Raw genomic sequence first — 23,147 nt, 5'->3', positions numbered from 1 at the left:
TGTGAGATCTTAATATAAAGTTTCTTGTTTATAAGCCACCCAGTTTATAGTATTTTTATTATAGCATCCCAAACAGAGAAGACAATAATGATTTCATGAATGCTTACTATATGATTATTCTATGTATTCTTTTATGTACTCTTATGTCGTTAATTTTTTTAATTAAAAAGAAAAGATCCAAGCTACAAAAACAGGTGGTAAAACAAGGAAAGGCCTTAGAAGACTAAAAGAAAAATGGGAAACTTCTGGAAAAATTAAAGTGTCAGAGGTCTCGGTAAGGCCAAAAACAATTTTGGGGGACTGACAGAGTGAAAGAATACCTATTGAAACCAACCGGCCAGGCGCAGTGGCTTACATCCGTAATCCCATCACTTTGGGAGGGTGAGGAGGGCAGATCTCCCGAGGTCAGGAGTTCAAGATCAGCCTGGCCAACATGGCGAAAACCCATCTCCACTAAAAATTACAAAAATTAGCCGGGTATGGTGGTGGGCACCTGTAATCCCAGCTACTCGGGAGGCTGAGGCAGGCAGAACTGCTTGAACCCAGGAGGCAAAGGTTGCAGTGAGCCGAGATCATGCCACTGCACACTAGCCTGAGTGACAGAGCAAGGCTCCGTCTCAAAAACAAACAAACAAACAAACAAACAAAAGAACAAAAACTGAAAACAGCCATTCATGATGGCTTTAACACAGTGGTGAGAGAAAATGATTTTTAGTTTTGTAAAATAGAGTTAAAGCACTGCCAAAAAATGAATGTATCAAAGAAATGACCTTAGGAAGTAAAAACAATTAAAGAAGATAAAAATAGAAAGTCTTGTGCTGTGTGCTAAGAAAAATAAAGTAATAGGAGGCATGGTCCCTGCAATTTTTGGGAAGATAAAATTCAAAGCGGATTGATTCATCAACAAAATTAGCTATCATGCTAATAAGTGAAAAGTAAGATGCATTGAATATACACTATAGAAATTCAGTAGAGAAGAAAAAGATTATGAATTGGTTCAATATTACATAATGCAGTAAATAAAAATAGAGCAGACTCATGTAGGAATAAAGTTTGGATATGGAGAACAGAGAAAGGTAGAATACGTTAGGTACAAGCAGAGAATGTGTAAAAAAGTGTGATGGCACAAATGAGTTAACGTATATTTAGTAGTAGCTGAAGACCAGCCTAGTAGTGGCTGAAGACCAGCCTAACAAGAACAGAAACTAGAAAGCACTGAGCAATATAGTTGGAGAGGTGGGTGGACATTCTAAAGGAGAAGATTCTAAATTTTTAACTTACTTGAGACACAGAACTATTAAGGATTTTAAGCAAGGGGCTGTTATTAGAGTATTACTATAGGAAAGTTAATCTGGAGGCATACAAAAAGAGACTAAAAGCAAGGAAAAAACCTTGGTACAAAGGAAGAAAACTTTTAGGATACTTGTTAGTTTCTGGATGTTTTCACCTATCATTTTTATAAACAAAATTTGTAACATTACCTTCCAGCTTGAGATTTATCCCTCCACATTCTAAAATTCCAATGAATTTGGCTTCTATCTGACCATTTTTATAAACAAAAATTGTTGGTAAACAATTGTCATGGTAGTGTTGAATACAGCTATTCACGATGGCTTTAACAAATTTAGTTTCTGGAAACTTTCTTGCTAGAAGACTAAGATGCTGGTTAACCAACAAACACATTGGGATGCTAAAAAGAGAAACAGTACACACAATCTTTAATAAACGGACTACTCATCTCAGTCTAATGAAATAAGTAAAATATCGCCATGGCAAAAATAAATCTTAGATTAATATAAAAACATGTTATTATCATCCTCTATTGTTACCTTTAGCAATGATGAACTGTATGTAGAGTCCTCTGGTTTTATTGCAAGCACCATTATAGCCTGGGAATGAAGCTAGCTACCAGGCAAGCTGATGCTTAACTTAAGGAAACTACATCCAACTGAGCATCAGTTTGGTTCAAGCAGGTTCCCAGTTTATAGAAAAAACAAAAACAAAAACAAAAACAGGACACTTCTAGGAAATCCTTTGCAGTTCTGAGTTGAAACAAAAGGATCCCAACTCTTGTTGCCATCACCAGCTTCTTTCCATGTAATGAGTTTACCATATCCAGAACTGTCTTTCCTGACTCCAACAAACTTCTCCCACAGTCTTTATTTTTTTTTTATTTTTTATTTTTTTTTTTTTTGAGACGGAGTCTCGCTCTGTAGCCCAGGCTGGAGTGCAGTGGCCGGATCTCAGCTCACTGCAAGCTCCGCCTCCCGGGTTTACGCCATTCTCCTGCCTCAGCCTCCCGAGTAGCTGGGACTACAAGCGCCCGCCACTGCGCCCGGCTAGTTTTTTTTTTGTATTTTTTAGTAGAGACGGGGTTTCACCATGTTAGCCAGGATGGTCTCGATCTCCTGACCTCGTGATCCGCCCGTCTCGGCCTCCCAAAGTGCTGGGATTACAGGCTTGAGCCACCGCGCCCGGCCTCCCACAGTCTTTAGAATCCCACTCCATGTCACATTCTGGTGGCCCCATTATCCAGAACTATTCCTTACCAGAAATTTAATATTGATTGGAAGTGTGACCACAACCTCAGTTCTTCCTGCTTTATCACTTAATTCTCATCCCACTCATTGATCAATTAGTTCCTTTTCTCCCATTTTATCAAACTTTCAAGTGAATCTCTTCACCTCTACTTTATTCTACATTCCTTCCATCTCCCTTGGGACCTTTGTTGGTTATTCTGCTTCCCTCTTTTCCTGTTTTCTCATCTTTCCTTCTCCAAAGACTCTTTCTCCATTTTACATAAACATACTCAATTTGGGCCGGGTGCAGTGGCTCAAGCCTATAATCCCGGCACTTTGGGAGGCCAATGTAGACAGATCCTTTGACGTCAGGAGTTCAAAACCAGTCTGGCCAACATGGTGAAACCCCGTCTCTACTAAAAAATGAAAGGTTTTAGGGGCCAAGGGAAAATTTCTTTGCCCTCCGAAGGAAGGTTCACTGAAAGATCAACTAACAAAAGGCAGATTAATTGGAGAAAAGGCACACAAGTTTATTAACATGCACATGAGAGAGGAAACACAAAGTGATTACCCAAACCCTCCAATGAGGTACAGAAGCTTATATGCCATCTTGAGGCTACAGAAAGAATGGAGGCTCTGGCATGACCAAAAACGTGTCATTGGGGTAAATCAGGTTACAGTGACAAGACAGGCTATGGGAGGCAGAGAAGAGGAGGCCTGGCTAGCAAAAGTGGTCTTGTTATGTAGATGAAACCTTACAGGTAGCAACCCTTAAAGAGAATAGATGGTAAATGTTTCTTTTAGACCTTTAAAGGCATCAGATTCTCAGTTAACTTGGTCCTAGGTCAGACAAGGGAAGGCCCTCAGAGAAGGCCTGACTGCATGAATGCAGATTTTCTCTACAGTTGCAAATCTCCACAAAAGACAGCTTTAAGGGGTTACTTCAGTTTTGTTGGCTCTCTGAACACCCACCTCAAAATATGTCAAGAAAGTATATCTTAGAGTAAAATGTTTTGATTTTCTTCAAGGTGAAATGAGTCCACTAATATCTAATTCAGAGAAATTTTATAATTTTCATTAGAAATTTTATCAGAATGAAAGCTCAGTCAGTGGTACAACAGATATTTGTGGGATGGATCAGTAGTGTGAATGGCAAAAGGCAGGTAGGTATTGGTGGTGGCAGTGAAAAGTATAGATTTAAGAGAATATTGCATAACAGATTGTGATGCAGGGAGAAAGGGTTACCCGAAGAAAGTTCTGACAGCAAGCAGCAGGAGAACAAATTTGGTGTTGGGGCTGAGGGCCAGAATTTTAACCCCAGAAGAGCTGTAAAATATGAGGCAGACCAGTAACATCACAAAGCAAGTTAAGAGCCTATTTATGATATTCAAGCTTCAAAATATGCACTTGGGTATAAGAATAATATAAAAGCCCCAAATTAGAATTGGGGTACAGGCATAAGATTAAATAAAACCAGAAACAAGACTGACTTAAAGCTAAATCATCAGGCTTACTGGCCCAGGTTGAGTTAGATCGCTCTAAAGCACCTTAAGGAGGCTAAGCCTTCATTTGGATAAAAAGTGGGTCTAATCCTATCAATTTAATGGCAAGGAGGCATTGAAATCATAGAATTTAGGAGTCTAATCAACAAACACACACCACCTTTTTATAAAACTGAAAGAAAGTAGCTAAAAATAAAACCACCTTTGCAAAAACTTTAACAGTGAGAGAATTATGACAGTGAAAGAGATGTGATCTAACCAACCCCCATCTTCTCTTTAACCTCCAAACTGCCCAGAATCATTCCTGGACTTGGGCCAAGCTAACTTTGGGAGAAATTCAGTTTATAGTTTAAATGATAATAGCTTTTCCCCAAAACTAAACCACCTTTGTAAAAGCTAAGCAAAGACTAGGTTAGGAGGATGAGAGGAGCCTGAATTCTGCTAAGATACACACTTAAACAATTACCAGCCATTATTCTGGAAGTCACAAGATTTGCAACTTCCTCAATTACTCCTGCAGACAACAACCCTATTGTAGAACCTAAGATTGGCCTTTTTGATACATCTTTTAAGGTTTTTGCATTTCTGATGACTGATGCCTCTACCTGGACCCACCAAGCGGTCCTGTGGCCCCATACAGAAGCAGACTTAGCCCGCATGAGGACTGTATTAGTCCATTCTCATGCTGTATTACAATAAAGACATACCCAAGGCTGGGTAATTATAAAGGAAAGAGGTTTAACTGACTCACAGGAAACTTACAATCATGGCAGAAGGGGAAGCAAGCACATTCTTCTTCACATGTGGCAGCAATGAGAAGTGCTGAGCAGAAGGGGAAAAGCCCCTTATAAAGCCATCAGATCTCAAAAGAACTCACTCATTATCACAAGAACAGCATAAGGGTAACTGCCCCCATGATTAAATTACCTCCCGCCAGGTCCCTCCCTCGACAAATGGGGATTATGGGAAATTCAGTTCAAGATGAGATTTAGTGAGGACACAGCCAAACCATATCAAGGATCATTTTCTACATCCCTATGATTGCATTCCCAACCAATCAGCAGTACCCATTCTGTGGTCTGGCAAACTATCCTTGAAAAACCCAGCCTCCAAATTTTGGGGGAGGCTGATTTGAGTAATAAAAAAACTCTGGTTTCCTGTTCAACCGGCTCTGCATGAATTAAACTCTTTATTGCAATTCCCCTGTCTTGATAAATTGGCTCTATGTGGGCAGCAGGCAAAATGAACCCCATTGGGTGGTTACAAAAACATAAATTAACAGCTGTCCTTCAACTTTATAATATTAAAAAGCTGTACGTAAATCCTTTTTTTCTGAGATGGAGTCCCGCTCTGTTGCCCAGGCTGGAGCGCAATGATGCGATCTCAGCTCACTGTAACCTCTGCCTCCCAGGTTCAAGCGATTCTCCTGCCTCAGCCTCCCAAGTAACTGGGATTATAGGGACATGACACCATGCCCGGCTAATATTTTGTACTTTAGTAAAGACAGGGTTTTGCCATGTTGGCCAGGCTGGTCTCAAACTCCTGACCTCAGGTGATCTGCCCACCTCAGCCTCCCAAAGTGCTGGGATTACAGGCATGAGCCCCAAGCCTGGCCAGTAATTCCATTGTTAAAAACTAAAGTTTTCTAAGGAATATTTATAACACAATTATTTTCTGTTATATTTTATAAATTTGGATTATTACAGATTAATTTTCAAAATATATGTTTTATACCAACACAGGAACATATTTTCTGTTTTTTTTTTTTTTTTTTTGATTCAGAGTCTTGCTCTGTCACCCAGGTTGGAGTGCAATGGCGCGATCTCAGCTCACTGCAACCTCTGCCTCCTGGGTTCAAGCCATTCTCCTGCCTCAGTCTCCCACATTGCTGGGACAACAGGCATGCGCCACCAAGCCCGGCTAAAATTTTTTTTTTTTTTTTTTGGATTTTTAGTAGAAATGGGGTTTCACCATGCTGGCCAGGCTGGTCTTTGACTCCTGACCTCAAGTGATCCGCCTGCCTCGGCCTCCCAAAGTGCTGGGATTACAGGTGTGAGCCATGGCACCCAGCCCCAGGAATGTATTTTCTTAATGTCCAGAAATCTAATATGTAACTACTTTAGAGTGGTCCAGAAAAACCTTCTGAGAAGGTCACAAATACTTAAAATATTATGAAACCACATCCTTCTTTTTGAGTCTATCAAAGCATATGACAATTTGAAGCAGACTAAAACACATGCAACCTCTTTATGAATTTTTTTAAATTATTTCTAAAAACTAGTAATTTATATGGAAATAACCATTAAACTAGATAATTTTACTTAGAAGCAATATCTACTCTGGTAACCACACAGGGTCAGAAAAACATTCAGTAAACCACTTCAGTATATAATATTTACCACAAACAGATCCCTGTTTTATAAATGTCAGTGTTTCTCATCCTTATCTGTGAGACCTACAAGCAGCATTTACAAACTGGTTAACCAAATAAATAGTATAGGTAATATGGAAGTGTGATTTCAGGAAATAACTTTTCTCTGAAGAATGTAAGTCCTTTTAAACATTTACACCCACGGAGTCATTAAAATGAGACAGCAAGCCAGGCACAGTGGTTAACGCCTGTAATCTCAATACTTTGGGAGGCTGAGGCAGGAGGATCACTTGAGGCCAGGAGTTCGAGACCAGTCTGGGCAACATAGCAAGACCCCGTTTCGATGAAAAAATTTTAAAAATTGGCCAGATGTGGTAGTGCAGACCTGTAGTCCAAGCTACTTGGAGGACTGAGGCAGGAGGATCATTGCTTGAGCCCAAGCATTAAAGGCTGCATTGAGCTACGATCGTCACTGCACTCCAGCCTGGGAAACACAGTGAGACCCTGTATCAAAAATAAAAAGAGAGAATTACAACCTACTCCCTCCTTCACCTATGCATTCCTCTCTTGAAACTGCTTGCTATTGCTTGCAAGTAGCTATAAATCAACCCAATAATACATCAGACACTGTAATTTTCATAGTTTAACAATGTATAGCCAATCACTAATCAATGTCATTTCCTTAAGCCAAAGAGAATTCCTGACAAACAGCTTTGTATTAGTCCACTCCCTGTCCCCCTTTTATGTCTTCACAAACCTGCTCATAACAAAGGCTAAAGGGAGATCGTATCCAAGGTTACTTGGGTTTAGTCTTCTGGGCAGCTATCCTCACTTTGGCTCAAGTAAACTCTTTAAATTATATTTTGTGCCTCAGCCTCTTCCTTTTAGGTCAACATATTCTTTTAAAAACTTTAAAGCTACCTAAAAATTAATCTACCAAGAGTTTTAGTTATAATAAAATAACTTTTATGGGGCATTTTCTTTTATGCGGCATGTTGTCCTGTCAAAGTTCAACTCAGGAACTGCAAAGTATAGCCCCATACAGGCTACACAGGGTTATATACAGGGCTATAATTTGCATAAATTGCTCTGTACATAATTTCCCCAAGGACCTAAAGAGAAAAAAAAATTATTATTCAGAGATTGAAATAAGGACAGTGAAGGTTGCTGTCATGGCCTCTGTTCCTAGAATGGTTTATAGCTCTGAGGCAGAGGGGTAGGGACCTAAAGCTAGAAGGACTGTTTGAATGAGAGAAACAGAGTTGGGGAAAAGTCTACTTTCCCTATTTACTAGGCAAGGCTGGTGAGGCCTAGCAACAGTGGATTATACCTAGTACCACCAGGTATATTTTTAAATTAACTGTCTTGGAGGAATGGGGGAGTATAGGAGTGCAGGGGAATTGTTCTACTAGAAGAGACTTAAGAGAGCTGATATATCTAAATGTGCTGCATAATTCTTGATTGACTCCTTGTCCAAAACACATGTATTTATAAAAGACATTTTTAAGCCACTTGGGAAAATCTGAGTAAGGACGAGGTATTACATGGTATGAGGAATTACTGTTAATTTTGTTAAGTGAAAAAATGGTATTGTGGTTATGTAGAAGAATGTTCTTGCAGGGATTCATAATATGCCACACCAAAATAAGCCACTCTGGCATAAGGATTATTTTGAGCTAAAGACAACTGAAAAGAAACAAACACAAGAAAAATATTCTCCACCCAGTAACATCCTCACTCTTGTCTCTACCAGGAAGGGGAGGACACTCTTAATCACTGGATAAAGCTCTAGATTCTTATCATCCCAGTGAGGCACAGAGGAATCTGTATAACAAACCTTGCTAAAACAACCTTTAATTTCTATTAAATCAAACACTCTAAATATTGACCATATAGATTCAACAAGTTGAATACATAGTTTCACCCATGTATTTACCATCCCACAGTTTGTTATTCCTAGAAGCTCAAAGACCCTTTCTGTTGTCTTATCACATCTCTATAAATTTGCTGTTCTTTTGTTAAGAGACTATGTAAGCCCAAGCTCTAACCACCACTTTGAGTTACTTATCACTGAGCTCTCCTATGTGTATGTGTAATGCACTTGTTAATAGGCTTCTGTTTGTTTTTCTCTTGTTAACCTGTCTTTTGTCAGTCCAATTTGTAGGATCCCAGCCAATAAACCTAAAATGGGTAGAGGAAATAGAACTTTTTTTCTTTCCAACACCTTTATGTTTTGAAGATGCATGCTGAAGTACACAGGAATAAAGCATCATGCTATGGTCAGTTTACTTTCAGTTTACTTTCTACAAATGCAAATATACACACACACAGATACAATTATATAAATATGGCAAAAGGTTACTTGTTGAATCTACATGGTCGATATTTAGAGTGTTCATTTTCTCATTCTTTCTACTTCTCTGTATTTTTGAGATTTTCTAGAATAAAAAATTTTTAACAAAACTACCAAAGAGTGCTTATTTTTCTAAAAAGTGTGACAAGTTCCTGAAATTAGAAATGAAAGGATCTTAAAATACCTAATTTAATCCCTGAAGCCGATGACTATCAAAAACTCTATGGATGTATATGTGTGTAATATATAGTTGCTTTTTCTTGAGTACTGTCATACGCTTTGTAAAACCTTAAAACCAAAAATATGTCTTTTAAAATAGTAGTATATTAACATTTTGAAATACTATGATCTTACCTTGATCTGTATAGATGAATTATAACCCACACATCTTTTTCTGCATTTGTGACTTCATTCACATACTGATTTCCAGAAATTTCTCTTAATTCTCCAAATTTTTGTTTTTTCTTAAGAGCTTTCCATTCCTGTAACCGCTTCTCTCTAATTAAAACATGAAATTAAATTACATAAGAATACTGTCATATTCTTAAGGTCATTCTCATATGTAATAACAATTTAGGGCAATGAATATAATGTCTATACATATCAAACACTTTAAATGATGGGATATTAATGAATGATCTTATAAAGCCAATTTCTCTTTTTATATGCAAATCTGTGTTATCATGGATATTGAAAAGCATAAGAAGTTTGCTATTGACTTTTAAATTTGTTTGTATTTAAGACTAGGTTTAAATCATTAACTGTCTTGGAGGAATGGGGGGGTGCAGGGGTGCAGGGGAGTTGTTCCCTGCTATAGAGAGTTTATCTGGATGTTGTGCCAACAAATTCTCATGTACAAGTTGAATACTTCATTAAGGAGAATAATGATATCCAACATTTACCAAGTGCTTGCTATGTTGCCAGGCACTATTTTAAATACATAACATTAATGAACTTAATCCTTGTAAAAATGTTACAAAGCCAGTACTATTATTATCCCCATGTAAATGTTAGTAACTATCATGCTAAGATGATCTTCACTTTGAAGCTTTTGTGGATATTTGCAATTACTTATTATAAACATAGATTTATTATAGATAGAGAGGTAGTAGAGGAGAGTGATTATGAGCTTGGATTCCAAGGTCAGACTAAACTGGGTTTAAATGCCAGTTCCAGTACTTGTTAATAGCATAAAGTTGGGCAGTTATTTAATCTCTCTACACTTCAGTTTCCCTAACTGTACATGGGAATAATACTAATAACTACTCACAAAGGATTATTGGGAAAAAAATGAAATAATACATGTAAATTTCTTAGCAGGGTGCCTGACACACTGTGAGCATTCAGTAAACATTGCTACCTATTTATCTATCCATAGAGAACCTTGCAACTGTTTAAAAAACCCAACTTTCTCAACATCTACAATTTGACAGTTTTGCTGTTGAATGCCTGGATTCATGAAGCAAATCTAAATGGTTTCTGACATGCCTGCAAGTTTATTAACATTTAATGATTCTATACCTCTAAGTTTGCTGGGAGTATTTATTCCCTTTCTTTCTCTGTATACTAACCATATTTTCCCATTTTATGTATTCTTGATGCTCTGGCATCTGGCACATTGCTGATTCTGTAGAGTCTGCCCCTCCCAGGGCTCGTGAACTCCACGAAATAGCAAACACTCTTCAAACGCAAACCAATCAATCTAGGGCCCATACCCTCAATCACTTCATTTATCAGACTGAGCCACGATCCCCTGCCCTAATCATCCCAGGGCCAGGTACCAAATAACTAGAGATAGCCTCTACAGCCCAGAGCCCACCAAAATTATTGAAACTAGCCAATCCTAACTCTACTTACCCTGCCTAGCCTTGCTTTTCCCATAGAAACCACAACAAAAGCCTTATGCCCATGCTTTTCCCCTTGCTCCTTCTGACTTCTGATCAATTCAGGTGCTTCACTGCATGGCCCCAGTGTGGCATGATGTGGCATGCACCCCTCCCCTTGGAAACTGTGAGTAACCAACTATCCTTTCAATAGCAACCATCTCCTGACACACTTGAATAAAAACAAAACCCTGGGTATATTTTAAAACATTCTGACCTTATTTCACATGCTAGAAACATTTCAAGTAAAACCTCTTACTTTACATAACCAGTAATCCAAGCAAAATCAAACCTAGAAGAAAATGCCAAGGATAGTAACCCAAGGCTGGGGACCTCTCATAGTTTTCAAATTGAAGTCCTTCAATTTTTCCTCCACTGGCCCAGATATTTGGAACCTAGAGTCACTCCACTGTTCTTCTGGGAGCCCTACTTTGTTTGTACCGAGTATCTAACTTCCCTCAATTTGATCTTACTGGCTTAACATCTTTCAGAAATTTCAAAATATTCTTATTCCAATGATGACACCATGCTCTAATTAATGGTGCAACTATCAATAACTTCTCTTCCTCCTCCCCTCTTCCACTTCTTCCTCCTTCTCATTTTTCTGTTATTTCAACTAATTGGGCAGGGGAGAACGGTAAATACACGGGCCGCTTTTGCCATTAAGAGTTCACACAGTGTTCAATGGCGTGCATTTTTCACCTAACAATCCTATCATTTGGGATTCAGTTGCATAAACAGAAGGCCCACTAGCTATTTTAAGCAGAAAGGAGCTTAATATGGGGAATTAAATACTTTATCAACCCAATAAAAAGAAGGAGCAGGCTCTAGGCTGGGATACCAGGCATGACTCCCAGAATAACATGCAAAACTGGTCGGCCAAGGCTTTCTCTACCACAATCCGGAAACTAGGGAATCTGGAACTACCACTCCATTGTTGGCTTTACTATCAGACTATTCTGAGAATCAGAAAGCCAGTGTAACAACTTTTGTCTCTAGAACCCTATCTTCTCAGTAATAATCTAAGGATGAGAAATTGTTGCCAAAATAATGGCTGCATTGGATACTATGCTCCATACCTGGATGATGGGTTCAATCATATCCCAAACCTCAGTATCATGCAATGTACCAGTATAACAAGCCTGCATGTGCATTCCCTGAATTTACAATAAAAGTTGAAATTATAAAATAAAAAAAAAAAGTCTCCAAAACCATGATGCAAATTCTACATCAGTACCACCTAAATGCATGCTTTGTGTGTTTCTAACTATTATTACTATTATTATTATTTTTGAGACAGAGTCTCGGCTCTGTCCCCCAGACTGGAGTGCAGTGGGGCATCTGGGCTCACTGCAAGCTCCGCCTCCGGGATTCACGCCATTCTCCCGCCTCAGCGCCCAAATAGCTGGGACTACAGGCGCCCGCCACCACGCCCAGCTAATTTTTTGTATTTTTAGTAGAGACGGGGTTTCACCGTGTTAGCCAGGATGGTCTCGATCTCCTGACTTCATGATCCACCCACCTGGGACTCTCAAAGAGCTGGGATTACAGGCATGAGCCACCGTGCCCGGCCGTGTGTTTCTACTTCTTTCCCCAGTTAATTTAGTTCTGAAGTCACATTCCCGGTGAAATATCTAAATCACATCCTTTACCTTTACTGCAACAAAGTCTGAGAAATATCATGTTAGGGTTTTAGCTTCAATGGTACTGGAATACACCAACAGAAAGGGGAACATATGTCAAAAAGGCCAATTTAGTATTATATGACACCAACAATATACTTGTTTATTGCTATGCATAAATTTTTTTCATCCTTTTAGCTAGAAGAACTTCTGAACTGACTCCCTTGTTATTTTATAATTATCTACACAATAACATTTGTCTCTTCTTGTTAGAATATTACATTTTTTTAAAAAAAAAATCTTGTCCTAAGCTACGGGCTACGACCTATAGTATGATGTTTAATAACAGATGAGGCGGCGTATGGTGGCTCAAGCTTGTAATTCCAGCACCTTGGGAGGCCAAGGCGGGCACATCACTTGAGGTCAGGAGTTCGAGACCAGCCTGGCCAACGTGGTTAAACACTTCTCTACCAAAAAAATACAAAAATTAGTTGGGCGTGGTAGATGTGCCTGTAGTCCCAGCTACTCCAGAGGCTGAGGTAGGATAATCACTTGAGCCCAGGAGACATAGGCTACAGTTAGCTGAGATTGGGCCACTGCACTGCAGCTGGCACAACAGAGCAAAACTCTGTCCTTCTCCTACCAACAAAAAAAAAAAAAAAAAAAAAAAAAAAGGAGTAATTCGTTTTTTCCTCATACAAGTTATTAAAATTTTTATCAAATAAAAAAAAGTTGTTACTTTAGTTCAGTTTGTTTGTTTGTTTTTGAGACAGTCTCGCTCTGTCACCAGCCTGGAGTGCAGTGGCATGATCTCAGCTCATTGCAAACTCTGCCTCCCGGTGTGTCTGGAATTGGTGGGTTCTTGGTCTTGCTGACTCCAAGAATGTAGCCGCAGACCCTCGCGGTGAGTGTTACAGTTCTTAAAGTGTGTCCAGTGTTTGTTCCTTCTGATTTTCGGCTATGTCCACAGTTTCTTCCTTCTGGTGGGTTCCCGGTCTCGCTGCCTTCAGAAGTGAAGCTGCACACCTTTGCGATGAGTGTTACAGCTCTTACAGGCGGGTGCATTTGCAGTTGTTCATTCTTCCTGGTGGGTTCGTGGTCTCCCTGGCTTTCGAAGTGAAGCTCCAGACCTTCATGGTGAGTGTTCATGACTGAAGCTGCAGAGCTTCACGGTATTACAGCTCTTAAAGGCAGCGTGGACCCAAACAGCGACCAGCAGCAAGATTTATTGAAAACAACAAAAGAATAAATCTTCCAACCTTTGGGAGAGGGCAGAGTGAGTTGCCACTGGCCGCCGCTGGCAGCCAGCTTTTAGTCCTTTATCTGGCCCCACCCACATCCTGCTGATTGGTCCATTTTACAGAGAGCTAATTGGCCCATTTTACAGAGAGCCGATTGGTCTGTTTTGACAGAGTGCTGATTGGCGCGTTTACAATCCTTTAGTTGGACACAGAGTATTAGAAAAGTTCTCCAAGTCCCCACTAGGTTAGCTAGATAGGGAGTACTGATTGGTGTATTTACAAACCTTGAGATAGACACAGGGTGCTGATTGGTGTATTTACAATCCCTTAGCTAGACATAAAAGTTCTCCAAGTCCCCACTAGACTCAGGAGGCCAGCAGGCTTCATCCAGTGGATCCCATATGGGGGCTGCAGGCAGAGCTGCCCACCAGTCCCCAGCCGGGCCTGCACTCCTTAACCCTTGGGCTGCTGATGGGACCAGGTGGCAGGGAGCAGGGGGTGGCGCCAATCGGGGAGGCGCCTGCCCTGCGGAGCCCACGGCAGAGAGGGGGCTGGGACATGGCAGGCTGCAGGTCCTGAGCCCTGCCCCATGGGGATGTGGCTGAGGCCCAGCGAGAATTTGAGCGCAGCGCCTGCAGTGCTGGGGTACCCTGCGCAACCTCAGCAGCTGCTGGCCCGGGTGCTAAGCCCCTCACTGCCGGCCGCTCCCAGTGCGGCCCCGAGCCCGCACCTGCTGGAACTCATGCTGGCCTGTGAGCACCCCACTGCAGCCCCGGTTTCTGCCCCCGCCTCTCCCTCCACACCTCCCTGCAAGCAGAGGGAGCCGGCTCCGGCTTCGGCCAGCCCAGAGAGGGGCTCCCACAGTGCAGTGGCGGGCTGAAGGACTCCTCAAGCCCAGCCAGAGTGGACGCAGAGGCCGAGGAGGCACTGAGAGCGAGGGCTGCTAGCACATTGTCACCTCTCACTGCGTTCAAGGAATTCTCCTGCCCCAGCCTCCCATTCATCACTAGTTTTTTAAAAATATTTTCTTGCTGTTTTGTTTTTACTTTAAATGAGAAATTTGCTTTAAATCAGCACTAACAAGTACAGAATTTCTTAAGAACAAGTAATATTTTTAAACATTACTGGTTCAGGTACAGAAATGAAAATAATGCCATAATTTGGTGGCAACTAAATTTGTGATTTTGATGTGGAATATATAAATAAAAGAATTTCTATTTATGGTATCGCTCTTCAGTCTCTGGTAGAGACAGGTAGGGTGATCATCATTATAGCTTTCTCTTCTGGGGAAGCTACATTTACCTGGAAGACTACATTTGCCAGCTTGCCTTGCACGTCATGAGACTAGATTACAGCCCATGGCACATGAGTGAAAGTGATATATAAATTTTGATGACTCACCCCTAAAATGTTCCATGTGACCTTTCACATTTTCTGATCCACACAACTGCAAATAAAGGTTTCTGAGATTATGTAGCCCCTAATGAAACAGCCCAGGTTCATAGTCATCACCTGGAGGAGAGCTGCTCAGGAGAACGATAGGACAAGCATCAAAGAGTTGTGCAACCATCACCACTACCTAATTCAAAAACATTTTCATCACTCCACAATAAACCCATATCTATTTGTAGTTACTCCCTATCCCCCATCCCAGGCCCTGGTAAACAATAATTGCATTCTGTCTCTATGACTTTTTGTACTGGTTCTTTCACCTAGCATGTTTTCATCCGTGTTGTAGAACATATTGGTACTTCATTTCAATTATGGCTGAATAGTATTCCACTGTATAGATATATCACTTTTGGTTATCTTTTCATCAACTGATGACATTTAGATTGTTTCCATTTTGGCATTATTGTGAATAATGTTGCTATGGCCATTCCTATACATGTTTTGAATTTTCTTGGGTATATACTTAGAAGTGGAATTGCTGGATCATATGCTAACTTTACATTTAACCTTTTGAGGATCCACCAGACTGTTTTTCAAAGTGGTTGTACCATTTACATTCCCAATGGCAATTCACAGGGTTCCAATCCCTACCAACTTATTTATTATAATCACCTTAGTGTTTGAAGTAGTCTCCCAATGTGGGGTCTTCCCTAACTCCAATAGTGTCAGAATTGAAATGAATTGTAGAACACCCAGTTGGTGTCCAGGAAGTTGGAGATTTTGGTTGTGGGGGACCCTGCCCCAACATTTCATGTCAGAAGAGGTATGAGTAAAACACACCAGAGGAACTAAAAAGTACAGTAACTAAAATAAAAAAATACATTGGAGAGTTCCAAAAGCAGATTTGAAGAAGCAGAAGAATCAGCAACCTTGAAAATAAGACAACTGCAATGATCAAATCTGAGGAACAGAAAAAAAAAGAATGAAAAAAAATAAACAGGGCCTAAAGGGTCTATGGTTATCAAGCAGACCAACACACATGTTGTGTGAATCTCAACAGAAAAGAGAGAGAGAAAAAGCATAAAGCATATTTTAAGAAATAATGGCTGAAAACTTCCCAAATTTGATAAAATACAGGAATCTGTAAATCCAAGATGTTCAACAAACTGCAAGTATGATAACAGTATGATAAACTCAAAGACACCCACGTGGGGATACATCATAAACTACTGAAAGGCAAGAAGAGACAATGAGAATCTTGAAAGCAGAGAGAAGCAAGTCATCACATACAAGGGATCCTCAATAAGACTATCAGCCAGTTTCTCAGTACAAATTTTGGAAGCCAAAAAGGCAATGAGTTGATGTTTTTTAAATGCTGAGAGAAAACAACTGTCAAGCAAGAATTTGATATTTGGCAAAACTATGCTTTAAGAATGAGGGTAAATTAATGCATTCCTAGATTTAAAAAAATAAAAATAAAAATAAAAAGACATCAAGGGACCTAGATCTGCCTAAAATATATGTGAAAGGAGTCCTTCGGGCTGAAATGAAAGGGCACCAGATAGTATCCAAAGCCACATGAAGAAACGAGGAACATGGTAAAGTTAACTACATAGGGAAATATAATAGCCAGTATTACCATTTGGCTTTTACATAAGAAAATGTAAAAGCCATTATTGGAGTTGGTTTTTTTTTTTTCTTTTTGAGACAGGAGTTGGTTTCTTTTTTTTCCCTTTTTGTTGCCCAGGCCGGAGTGCCGTGGCGCGATCTCGGCTCACTGCAACCTCTGCCTCCCAAATTCAAGCAATTCTCACACCTAGCCTCCTGAGTAGCTGGGATTACAGGCGTGTGCCACCATGCCCGGCTAATTTTTTGTATTTTTATTAGACATGGGGTTTCACCATGTTGGCCAGGCTGGTCTCGAACTCTTGACCTCAGGTGATCTGCCCACCTCAGCCTCCCAAAGCACTGGGATTACAGGCATGAGCCATCATGCCTGGCCTACCGTTGGTTTCTAACTTCTCTTTTTCTCCTATATGATATAAGAGGCAAATACATAAAGCAATAATAATAAATCTATGTTAATGGATGCACAATATATAACAATGTAGTCTGTGACACTAACAAATAAGGAAAAGGATGGAGATGTGTTTACATGCTATTGAAGTGAAGTTGGTATTATTTAAAGTAGGCCATTGTAAGATGTTAATTTTTATCCTTAGGATAATCACTATGAAAAAACTAAAAGATATACAGAAAATGAAAGAAGAAGGAGATAAAAATCGTACACTACAAAAATCAGCTAACTGTGAAAAGAAAGCAGTAATGGAAGACTTAAAAAACAAAAATTATATAAGAAATACAGAAAACACCTAAGTAGCAAAAGCCACTCCTTTCTTAATGGTACTTACTTTAAATGTATGTGAATTTTAAATTAATGTGATTAATCTCCAACTAAAGGCAAAGATTGGCAAAATGCATCTTTAGAAAAGCATGTTCCAGATTTCTCAGTCCTTTTTTTTGAGACAGAGTCTTGTTCTGTCGCCCAGGCTGGAGTGCAGTGGCACAATCTTGGCTCACTGCAACCTCCGCCTCCCAGATTCAAGCAATTCTCCTGCCTCAGCCTTCCGAATAGGTGGGATTACAGGTGCAGGACACTACACCCAGTTAATTTTTGTATTTTAGTAGAGACAGAGTTTCACCATGTTGGCCAGGCTGGTCTTGAACTCCTGACTCAGGTGATCTGCCTGCCTTGGCCTCCCAAAGGGCTGGGATTACAGGCATGGGCCACTGTGCCTGGCCTTCTCAGGCTTCTTTTATAAGAGCACTAATGCCATTCATGAAGGGAGAGCCCTCATGACCTAATTACCTCCCTAAGGCTCCACCTCTTAATGTCATCACTTTGGGGGGGGATTAGGTTTCAACATATGAATTTCGGGGGAGGGGGGACACAAACATTCAGACCACAGCACCATCATTTAGTGGTTTTTAGGGAGGTTTCATTAGACAGGCATGATTGAATAAATCATTGGCCACTGGTGATTAACTCAATCTTTAGCCCCTCTGCCCTCGCCAGAGAGCAGGGAATAGTATTAAAAGTTCTAACCTTCTTATCACATGGTTAGTTCCTCTGACAACCAGCCCTCTTCCTAAAGCTACTAGGATCCCCTCCCCCAAGAATCATCTCATGAGCATACCAAAGGTACTTTTATCACCCAGCAAATTCCAAGTATGTCTGTGTCAGGAACTGGGGATGAAGATCAAATATATATTTCTTATTATCACAGTTCCAGAATATCTTTTATTCCTGTTTATAACTTCTATTTCTTTATTGCTATTCTCTTTTTGATCATACATTCATATCTTTTTAGCTCTTTAAGCATCTGTAAGATAGTTGTCTTAAAATCTTTGTCTAGTAAGTCTGACTTCTGGGCTTCCTCAAGTGCATTTTCTATCAGTATATTTTGTTCCTTTGAATGGACCATACTTTCTTTGTATGCCTTGTGATTTTTGTTGAAAACTAGACATTTGAATCCTATAATGTGAACATTTCCTATAATGTGAACACATCCTATAATGAATCCTATAATGTGAATCCTATAAAGTGTGACATTTGAATCCTATAATGTGGTAACTTTGGAAATAAGTTCTCCTCCTTTGCCAGGGTTTTGTTTTAATTGTTGTAGGCTGTCTTTGTACTGGGAATCATTCTGAGGTATAAGCTTTAAGGTCTTCTCACGTATTTTCTGAGCCTGCATCTTCCCCAGAGTAAATGCACTGGCTTTCTATATTTTCCCAAAAGTACAGTTGGTTTTGAATCTTTAAAAAAGGTTATAGCTCTGTTAAATCCTCTGATAGCTGCCTGAGCCAGTGGGGGTTCACACAATGGCAGCCAGTCTCTGTTCCTGTACATCCATGTTCAGAAGCAGCAATCTGTAATAAGAACACAAAACCCCAATATTTGGAGGAAAAGATCCTATTGTCCACCTTGGCTCCAGCAAGCTGTGTCAGAAATATAGGTTGTCAGCTGCCTATCATGGAGCTAGGGATTGAGTATGAACAACTACTACTGAACTGAGGGCTGAAATCAACTGATACTGCCATTTACCAGCCAAATTTTCACTTGGAAACTACAAGCATTCAATATTATCCAGAGTACTAAAACAGTCACTTCAGACAGTTCCTGCTAGTACAATCTTTGATTAGGTAGAGAGATGGATTTTTGGAGCTTCCTATTCTGCTATTTTTACTGATGTCTCATTAGTGGGTTTGGTTTATTTTTAAAGAGTTCTTCAATTAGGGTTTATTTGGAGTTTTCTTATAATTAAAGTTATGCATTACTGAGAAGGATACCACAGAGGTGATATGTCCTTCTCAGTACAACATACCAGGGATTATTTGATCACCTCCCAGCATATTTTACTGGTGATGTTAGACTTGATCATTTGCCTAAGACAGTATCTGCCTATAAACTTAGTATTTCCTCCTTTATAATTACTAAATATTTGGGGAAGAATTCTTTGAAATTATGCAATATCCTGTTTGTGTTTAAACTTTCAACCAATCGTTTTAGCATCCACCACTGGATCTTACCCATAGGAAATTACCACTGTTCTGATGGTGATTTTTCTATTTCTCTCATTTCATTTACATTTATTAATTAAAATTCTTCGGTAAAGGAGAGAGATTACTTCTTCCAAATTTGTTCATATATTAAGTTACTTATATTATTATGAACTTTTATATATTTATTTCATTATTTGCTTTATAATCCAATCATATAATTATTGATTTTGTTGTTCAAGTTGTTCTAACTTTGGCCCTTGGAAGATCTTTCCATTTGACTCCTGGGACTTTTTTTTTTTTTTAAGTACTTCCTTACCTACTGGCAACATAAGATGCTTCATATTCATATTATACTTTCCTAACACACACCGAAGGATCAAGCAGTTCACTAAGGAGCACTGATTCCTGTTATTAGAGAATAGTACTTATTTGTTTTTGTTTGTTTGTTTGTTTGTTTGAGATGGAGTTTCGCTCTTGTTGCCCAGGCTGGATGGAGTGCAATGGCACGATCTCGGCTCACTGCTACCTCCACCTCCCAGGTTCAAGTGATTCTCCTGCCTCAGCTTCTCAAGTAGCTGGGATTACAGGCATGTGTCACAATGCCTGGCTAATTCTGTATTTTCAGTAGACACGGGTTTCATCATGTTGGCCAGACTGGTTTGAAACTCCTGACCTCAGGTGATCCACCCACCTCGGCCTCCCAAAGTGCCTGGATTACAGGTGTGAGCCACTGCACCCTGCCTGAGAAAGATCTGATTGCTATATCTGCTCATTGCTCCCGGAGTATTGCTGTTCTAACTCCATTCACTGGTGGGTTTTGGTTTTTATTTTTGTTTTGTAGAGACAGGGTCTTACTATGTTGCCCAGGCTGGTCTGTAACTCTTAGCCTCAAGCAATCTTCCCACCATAGCCTCCCAAAGTCAGAGATTACAGGCATGAGCCACTGTGTCTAGTCCCAATTCACTGTTTTTTTTTTTTATTGTTAAAATGACCTTGCATTCCTGCAATCAATACCACTTGATCAAGATTTATTATTTCCTTAAATTGCTGGACTTAATTTGCTAATATTTCCTTAAAGATTTTGTGTTTACAGTCATGAAGGATATTTGTAGTACTCTGTTTTAGTGATATCTTTCTCTGGTTTTAGTATCAGGATAATACTGGTCTTGTAAAAATTATTTTAGAACTTAGAACAGGTTCATACATTTCCCAGCTTATTTTAGTTGTGAAGTAAGTTGGGAAATGTATGACCCTGTTCTAATTTCTAAAATAATTTGTTTAAGAGTAGTAATTAATTACTCACGAAATGATAGTTGCCTTTGACAGGCATCATGCTAGAAGGAAAATCATGGCCATCTTTTTACTGGCCTCTTATTGCTATATTCCACTTTAATCATACATAGCTTGATGAAGTTATATTGTACATTATTGGATAATTTTCTATTCAATCAAAGGCAAAATATTAAGAAAAAATAAAGTAATGATGTAATAAAATTCCACCTTACATAAAGGGAGTTTCAAAATGTTACTTAAAAATTAGTTTTGTTCTTTGTAAAACCTATCTGACAAGACAAATCTTTTTAGTTTTATTCTTATAATACTTCATTCAAAAATTTATAATTAACCCAAACGAATCACTGTACCTGTATGTTTCAATAGCTTGCATATCTTCTTCATCAAATTCATCTTCAGCTTCCTTCAGCTGTGCAAGAGTCATCTTTTCAAATGGTTTCACTAAAACAACATAAATTATAGATTATCAAATTGTTTAAAAATTTTTTTACTATACAATCAATGTCTAGAAAAAAACTGTCTTAGACAAAGGAGATCAACAGTATCTTTAAACAGCCGGGTGTGATGGAATCCCAGCACTTTGGTAGGTCAAGGTGGGCGGATCACTTGAGGTCAGAAGTTTGAGACCAACCTGGCCAACATGGTGAAACCCTATCTCTACTAAAAATACAAAAATTAGTCAGGTGTGGTGGCAACACCTGTAATCCTAGCTACTCGGGAGGCTGAGGCAGGAGAATCACTTGAACCCAAATGGCTGAGGTTGCAGTGAGCTGAGATCGCACCACTGCATTCCACCCGGGGCAACAAAGCGAGACTTGGTCTCAAAAAACAAACAAACAAAAAAGAGTATCTTCAAACAAACATAAAGCAGCCAGCCACCAAAAAAAGGTATACATATTATAGAAAGTATAACATTAAAGTATTACTCCGTCAAAGTTCATAGAACTGACAGGCTACATTTAAAACTAGGTATGGGCCGGGCGCGGTGGCTCAAACCTATAATCCCAGCACTTTGGGAGGCCGAGACGGGCGGATTACGAGGTCAGGAGATCGAGACCATCCTGGCTAACACGATGAAACCCCGTCTCTACTAAAAAATACAAAAAAAACTAGCCAGGCAAGGTGGCAGGCGCCTGTAGTCCCAGCTACTCGGGAGGCTGAGGCAGGAAAATGGCATAAACCCGGGAGGCGGAGCTTGCAGTGAGCCGAGATCCGGCCACTGCACTCCATCCAGCCTAGGTGACAGAGTGAGACTCCGTCCCCCTCCTCAAAAAAACAAAAAAAACTAGGTATGAAAATCAATTAGATTTCATAAATTCAGATTTCCCTCAAGTACCTGGAAATCTTGATAAAGAAGACATACTATACATACTATAAAGAATGATAAAAATAGATGGTAATAAGGTAGAGGGACAGGGTGGGAGAAGAAAGCTCCCTAGTTTATGCAACAGGCTATTTCAGCTCTGTTATTAACTAGTATGCGATTTTCGAAATGTGAAATTAGTCATTTTAGGTGTATACAAATACTGAAAGAATATAAATACTGAAAGTAGTTGGGGTTTATATTAAATGTTTTTTTGTTTTGTTTTGTTTTTTTGAGACAGAGTCTTGCTCTGTCACCCAGGCTGGAGTGCAGTGGCGCAATCTTGGCTCATTGCAAGCTCTGGCTCCTGGGTTCACACCATTCTCCTGCCTCAGCCTCCCGAGTAGCTAGGACTACAGGCGCTCGCCACCATACCCCGCTAATTTTGTTTTTGTATTTTTAGTAGGGACTGAGTTTCACCGTGTTAGCCAGGATGGTCTCGATCTCCTGACCTCGTGATCCGCCCGCCTCCACCTCCCAAAGTGCTGGGATTACAGGCGTCAGCCACTGCGCCCAGCCTATATTAAATGATTTCTAATGTCCTCTCTCCCACTATGTTCATGAAGTACCTTACTACTAACTTAACTGTATTATTCCCATCATCCAGCCCACCAAATCTACAACCATACCCATTGCTTCTTTCTGTAAACATAAAACCATTTCTTCAATTTCATCTTTTGACTTTTCTTTAGGAGGAAGAATGCCAAAATCTCTTAAAATGTCATTCCATTCTGTATCTTCATTGGGATCCTACACAAAAAGGAAAGAAAAGAAAATTAACATGGTTGTACACTTTAATATGTATTTGGAAAATTCATTGACATGTAGCACTTAAGTGTTCAATTGTTCATGAGCTCTACAGTTAATTGGTTTTGGAGAATAAAGCAAAGTGACCTACTTTCTCCTACTTTCCAGCACTAATGGGATTATGTGCTCCATTGAAAACTTTAATAAAGTATCAATTTAGAATACATATATAGAATATTAAGGAAGTATCTCCTAAGTCATGGAAAATTTGCTGAAGACTGCATTGGGCAAAACC

The 23,147-nt window shown here is 39.6% G+C and overlaps 1 protein-coding gene across 1 annotated transcript in view; it reads right to left on the bottom strand.

Annotated features, from left to right (window-relative positions):
• The window catches only part of PDCL2 (phosducin like 2), a 35,618-nt gene that overhangs the window by 4,449 nt on the left and 8,022 nt on the right, over positions 1-23,147 (bottom strand). Inside the window, exons 2-5 of the mRNA XM_025386388.1 lie at positions 22,735-22,855; positions 21,093-21,183; positions 9,100-9,243; positions 1,482-1,690 (exon numbers count right to left, since the gene is read on the bottom strand). Of these exons, the coding sequence (XP_025242173.1) occupies positions 1,482-1,690; positions 9,100-9,243; positions 21,093-21,183; positions 22,735-22,855 (565 nt within the window). The remainder of the gene's footprint in view (positions 1-1,481; positions 1,691-9,099; positions 9,244-21,092; positions 21,184-22,734; positions 22,856-23,147) is intronic.

The sequence above is a fragment of the Theropithecus gelada genome, chromosome 5 (assembly GCF_003255815.1).
Source record: "Theropithecus gelada isolate Dixy chromosome 5, Tgel_1.0, whole genome shotgun sequence".
NCBI lineage: Eukaryota > Metazoa > Chordata > Mammalia > Primates > Cercopithecidae > Theropithecus > Theropithecus gelada.
Note: the sequence above shows the minus strand (reverse complement) of the source record. Positions and strands in the feature narration are given on the sequence as shown.